Source organism: Hipposideros armiger, unplaced genomic scaffold (assembly GCF_001890085.2).
Source record: "Hipposideros armiger isolate ML-2016 unplaced genomic scaffold, ASM189008v1 scaffold_729, whole genome shotgun sequence".
NCBI classification, from domain to species: Eukaryota; Metazoa; Chordata; class Mammalia; order Chiroptera; family Hipposideridae; genus Hipposideros; species Hipposideros armiger.
The window spans coordinates 248,116-254,314 of NW_017732079.1; the positions used below are offsets into that span (position 1 = coordinate 248,116).

Sequence of the window (6,199 nt, forward strand, 5' to 3'; positions counted from 1 at the left end):
GTGCCAACTTGGGCCAGTGAAGCAATGTCCTCCACAACTAGACTGAAGAACAAAAGGACAGCAACTTGTCTGTTCCCCTTCCTCCAATTCCCCAGCGCTGTTCCCATTCCCCGATTCCCCAATTAAAAAATAATAATAAAAAATTTTTTTTTAAAGTTAGATAGAATGTAAGAATAAAGTATATTCCATTAAAGTGAAAAAGTAAAATTGCTCTCTGTTTTAAAATTATTTTTCTCATTTTTCCATGGATGAATGAAAACATTGTTATAGATCAGTGTTTGGGAGCCACTCTAATGTTTCTTATTGTAATCAGAAGTTCTTGTATTTTGTCATTATGCTGTTTTCTTCCATAGGTTGCAAACAACTGTTATAGCCTTCCTTTTTCATAATATTTAGAATAAGCTTCTGAGTGTTTGAGCCATTTAATAAATTCATGACCCGTTGCATTAAATTCTGTTTTGGGGCTCATCGTAGTGACTGACCATGAACTGCGCTGTGATGTTAAGGTTGATGTGATAAACAGCATTGAAATTATATCTCGAGCCCGGGAACTCTATGTAGAGGACTCACCACTGGAACTGATGGTGAGGGCATTGGATGCTGAAGGTAAAGAACTTTAGAGGGTTCAACAAAATTATGTACAACACAGTAAAACTCCTTTGTGTTTGGTACCTGGAAACAGCAACCTGAGAGATAAAAGTAGATTGGAAATAATATTTATTTTATCATATGAAGCTCATGTTTATGAGTGTAGTTCAATGCAATAGCTAATACTTTCATAAAATTGTCCTGTTATATTTAATTGTTGGTTATCTCAGAAGTTTTCTTAAATATCCAAATTCTGCCACTTAGTTTCTGCTGATGGTCCTTCGATCAGCAGTTAACATTTTTTTTGAATTTATTGCTAGCTCTGTTTTGGTCAGTCTACTTCCTATAGGCCAGGAAGAATGAAATGTAAACCTGTGAAAAAGTTTTAGAATTTTATCTTTCTTGAGCCCGATTTTATATTGCTTTTAATATACTTTTAATACACTAATGTTGTAATATGATATTCCAAACTTTTGAACTTATTGCCTCTTTCTAACCTGTTTAGTAGTAAAGAGTAATTTTTTAAATCTGGAAAATGAAAGTGTTATAGAACGTCATTTTTATAAAAATTTTTGTTGAAGGGACCAGGATTTCAGGATCCCTGTCAACCCTGAGATAGATTATAAGCATGCCTTTATGTAGAAAGAAACAGCAAAAGTGGCATAATTTTTGTTGACCGGAAGTCAATCAGCTTGAGCCCTTTTTACTTTCAGAAAGCTTGTGTAGGGATCATTTTAGTATATGTGTTTTAATTCATTACTAAATTTTTCTATTTGTTAATGAAAGAGGCCTAAAAATAATTTTCTAGTTAGGTTTCCCTTTCTCATTAAAGATACCTGAATGTTTTTGAATATGTGATTCTGTCTTGTCTGCTTTTGACTTGTTCTACAGGAAATACTTTTAGTAGTTTGGCGGGGGTGATGTTTGAATGGAGCATTGCCCAGGATAACGAATCAGCAAGAGAAGAACTGTCTAGCAAAATTAGGTAACCTTGAAACCAAACATAAACCTGTGACTTTGAAGGAGGCATTTGCCTTGGTGGCACACTAAACAGCAACCGTCTGTGTGGACCTTGATAATCCTGCTGTCTGGACGTTTCTGGAATAGTTAAATGAACCAGGGGGAAATGTTTTCAATGTATTAACAGTATGGATATAGGATATAGTACGGTATGGATATAGGTATCTTTATGATCGTTTCATTTGAGCCACTGCAAAGGAGTTCATGAACTCAGGACTCTACAACTATTTGAGTCAGGTGTGTCTTCTGGCCCTTTTCTTGTTCAAGCTGCCTGCACATGGGGAAATACAGTGAGTGGAAAATAGTATGAAACTTGTCTTCAGGACCAAGAAATAGCTCTTGGACGAGCCAAGTTTTAGTCCCACAACAGTTTTAGCCAGAGGCACATTAAATATTTTCCTTCTGTCTAGTCCTTGGGAAAACAAATTTTAAAACGTTTTACATGTAGACATTTAAAGAGACTATGCATAAAGTCTCCGGGGGTCTTTTGGAAGAAGACTGATTGTTTGATTCTACTAGAAACAAATCCTTATTTTATCTCTTTAGGATTCTCAAATACTCTGAAGCAGAATATTCGCCCCCAGCGTATATAGCTCAGATGGAAAAAGAAGAGAAACAAGGAGACATAATTTTGGTGTCTGGGATGAGAACTGGTGCTGCTGTAGTAAAAGTTCGAATTTATGAACCATTCTATAAGGTAAAAAGTTTGTGCTATAAACTTTCATGTAATAGTCTCACCTACAGGAAATGTAGTTTCTTATGTTTATAGTAGAAGCCCTCTAACCTGATGCGATTTGGGCCAATAGTTGGTTGTTGAATTGAAAAAGTCATTTGAAATGGGTAAACATAAAAAAAAAAGTTTTCTTCCTTAAACATGTTATTACGTAATTATAATTACAAATACAACTGGTGTTTTCTGTTAAAACATATAACTGTATTTTATTCACGAATCCTTTGGTGTAGGTCCAAGACCTTTCTTTGACCATGCGTTTGCTGGAAGAAGTATACATACTCTTTCTTACATAAATTACAGTTCCTAGTTTCTCTTTTCATTTTCATTTTTCGTTTCATTTTGTAGTCAAGTGAAAAATTAGATGTGTGAAGCAATTTGAGTACAGAATTCTGTATTTTTCAAGGAATTTTTTCCCTATATTTTACATTTTTTCACCTACACCTAATTTGACAGCATTACATTTTTGTAGCTTGCCTTTAATTCCTTTTCAAAACGTTTAGAGTTTTTGTACAAACAACAGTGCTTTTTTTGCATTCATGGTTAGTTTTTTAAATGGAATTATAATTAAAAGTGTAACTGGCACAAATAGTTTAGGGGAAAACAAATACCTCTTGGTAAGTATTTACCAATACTTACCAAGTATTGGCATCCTAGAGAGCAGCTGCTCACCTTGTGTGGGTCAGCCTTCACAAGAATCACTGTTCAACGGGACAGAGAGTGACAATCCGCAAAGTCCTTTCGCTGGAGGTTGGTTGAAAGAATTTCTGTGACATGACAGTCTCGTCTTACCTTTTCTGTCATTTCAGCACACTTGCCTTTTTTTTAAAGATTTTATTGGGGAATGGGGAAGGGGAACAGTGTTGGGGTATTGGGGAAGGGGAACAGCCAAGTTGTTGTCCTTCAGTCTTAGTTGTGGAGGATGCAGCTAGCTCAGCTTCAAGTCCAGTCGCCATCCAGCCGCCCATCGGCAGCTCACAGCCACTCAGCTCAAGGTGCCATTTTCAATCTTAGTTGCAGGTGGGCATAGCCCACCATCGAGTGCGGGAGTCAAACCGGCAACCTTGTTGTTAGGAGCTCTCACCAGCTGAGACATCCTGCCACCTGTTGGCAGCTCAGCGGCAGCTCAGCTCGGACGCAGCTCACTGGCCCATGTGGGAATCAAACCGGCGACCCTGTTGCTCAGAGCTCGCACTCTTAACCAACTGAGCCACTTGGCTGGTCCATACTTGCCTTTTTATTTACCTACTTTTCTCCTTTAGGAGACTTGTCATTTTCTATTCTTAGTTTGAGTGACTTAGAAAGTTAGTAAGTGACTTAGACAGTTAATGTAGTATTCAGATTAATGATCATTCTGTGTGTGTATATGGGTGTTTTCTTTTTCATGATAATTTTTTAAGGCTAACTGAAATTATGACTTGTGATTAAGAAAGCATTTTTTAATCTTTATAAAATATTTTAGAAGAAACTTGTAAGATGTAAACTTTTAACAAGGAAGATGGCCTTGAAGATTTTGCCTCAAGTTTGGAAACTTTGGTTTTCTCTTTTCCTTCCTCTTTTAGAATGTGGCAGCAGCATCGATCCGTCTGCTTGTTTTGGAGAATATATTTCTTATACCATCCCATGATATTTATCTCTTAGTAGGAGCATATATTAAATACCGAGTTGCAAAAATGGTTCAGGGAAGAGTGATAGGTAAGGTGATTTATCTTTTCCTAAGTATAACATTTCCCAAATCCTTTCTGCTGACAAGAGAAGCAACTCCACATTATGTATGCAAAATACTTTTTTGTGTGTTTTTAGATTTTGTGGTATTATAGAGCTAACACTGGACAGAGATAGTCCTCATATCTTAATCAGATTAAATACTGTAGTTTAGCTACTTAGCTTCAGGGGCCGTAGACATCTGAATTCTCTATTAAAACAACAACCAAAAACTTACTAGTTTTTGTAGTGCAAGTGAAAAAACTTGACCAAAAGGGACTTGAATGATCTTTGCAAACGTCGTTTCTTGAGATACTCAGATCCTTAACTGAAAACTTAATACTCTATTGACACCAAAGTTTCACTGAGTTTATAAAGTGTGCGTTAATATTAATTCTTTCCTAACTTACCTGTAGGAGTTCCTCCTGCTACTCTCAGTTCACTGGTTTGTAAGAATACGCAATGCCAACAATAAATGTATATATTATTCCCCCCCCCCAAATGGTTACGTGTAAAAATTCATCATTGCGGGAAGAAAATGAGAAGCAGAGCATACTCTTGCTTAGTCCTGCTTCCTGAGTTTCCTCTTATAATCCAATAATACATCATTGTCTGTTGGAATGGTTGTTCCCATTACATTTATGTATCTTTCATGTCTTACAGAGATGGAATTCCCCCTGGAACATTATACGCTGGAATTGCTGCACCATAGAGTTGCATATAATGAGTCTCTTTCTGGGAAAGTGGCTTTACTGGATGAGAAAACAGCCACGGTGACTGCCCTCCATCTGGGCCAAGCTAACCTTATCTTTGTCCATAAGAGTATCCTTTTGTTCAAGTTTTAGCTGCCAACCTGCCTTTCCCTGAGCACGTTAGACATGTTTCCTGGTAAAATCATTTGTTGATGATTATAATACCACTATACTTATTTTCTGTAGGTTTTATTTTTAACAAAGAGCTGTAAATTATTATCATAACTTCTAACAAAGGGTAGGTAGAGAAAAGAGATTAGGATACTGGGGAAAACAGTTTGGAGGAATAAGTGAGAATTTTATCAATTTGGTCTTTCCTATTTTCATATGAATAATTGAGAAAAGATGGTATTGTCTGCACTAGATGTTTGATTGGTATTTTTTTTAATTGAGTTGAGAGTAATTTTAAAAAATTCACTAAACCTGCTCTGTAAGGATTGAACAAAGAGAGATTACATCAAGCTCTAGTGTAGTCAATGGAAACAAAACAGAATGAAGATTTAAATTCTCCGAAAATTGAAATGTTTCGATTCCATTTCTCAGTGTTGGATTTTGAAATCTTGCCTATTTTTGAAAATTTGAATCTGAAAGAAATTAATTTATTCAGCAAATAGTCTATTCCTCCTGTCTGCTCAGCATCGTTCTAAGCTCTGGCGACTTAGTCTACTGTTGACTCAGGGTCATTAGGGACGTTCTCTTTGATAAGGCGACACTGGAGCAATGAGCCATTCAGGTGTTGGTAAAAGAGCTCCAGGAAGAGGAACTAGAAACAGCAAAAGTTCTGAAGCAGGAGCATGTTTGGCGTGTTTAAAGAAGAGCAAGGAAGACACTGAAGCCAAAGGGCAGAGAATCGGGGGCAAGAAGTAGGACAGGAGGACGGGAGGGAGTCAGTTGTGAGGGGCCTGGGAGGCTGACGCTGAGTTAGAGCCGTCAGGCTTGGAAGACACAGCGTTTCTTCTACCGTTGTATTAACTATTATTTGTCTGAACATGTTAAAGGAGGGTTTTCGGCCCAAGGTGGTTTGTCCTATAGTCATGTTAAGGTGCTTAGGACATTTGTCTACAAATACAGCAGTACCTACAAAATAAACTCAGTCATTTAATATTTTTTGAGCCCCAACTGTGTGTGTCAGGCACTTCTCTAAATTCCCCAAGGCAGACTTACATGATCTTTTTTATTTTTTATTTTTGCATATTCTCAGTTCATATTTACTTATTCCAAATTAGAAAACATTAAAATCCATTCTGTTGATCTATTTATATCTTTCTTGAAGACATGGATGGTGACTCTTCATAACTTGCTCCAGCATCTGGCTCAGGGTGGCTGCTGTTTGTAGAGATAGGTAACGTAGAGAAGGAACAGGTTGAAGGGAAAGAAAACTAGTTTGTTTGTTTTTTAAAGATTT

At 36.9% G+C, this 6,199-nt stretch overlaps 1 protein-coding gene across 1 annotated transcript in view; it reads left to right on the forward strand.

The window, feature by feature from the left end:
- NUP210L (nucleoporin 210 like) overlaps positions 1–6,199 on the forward strand; it is an 85,010-nt gene that overhangs the window by 7,487 nt on the left and 71,324 nt on the right. The window contains exons 3-7 of the mRNA XM_019627298.1: positions 475–606; positions 1,480–1,573; positions 2,155–2,305; positions 3,901–4,033; positions 4,706–4,864. Of these exons, the coding sequence (XP_019482843.1) occupies positions 475–606; positions 1,480–1,573; positions 2,155–2,305; positions 3,901–4,033; positions 4,706–4,864 (669 nt within the window). The remainder of the gene's footprint in view (positions 1–474; positions 607–1,479; positions 1,574–2,154; positions 2,306–3,900; positions 4,034–4,705; positions 4,865–6,199) is intronic.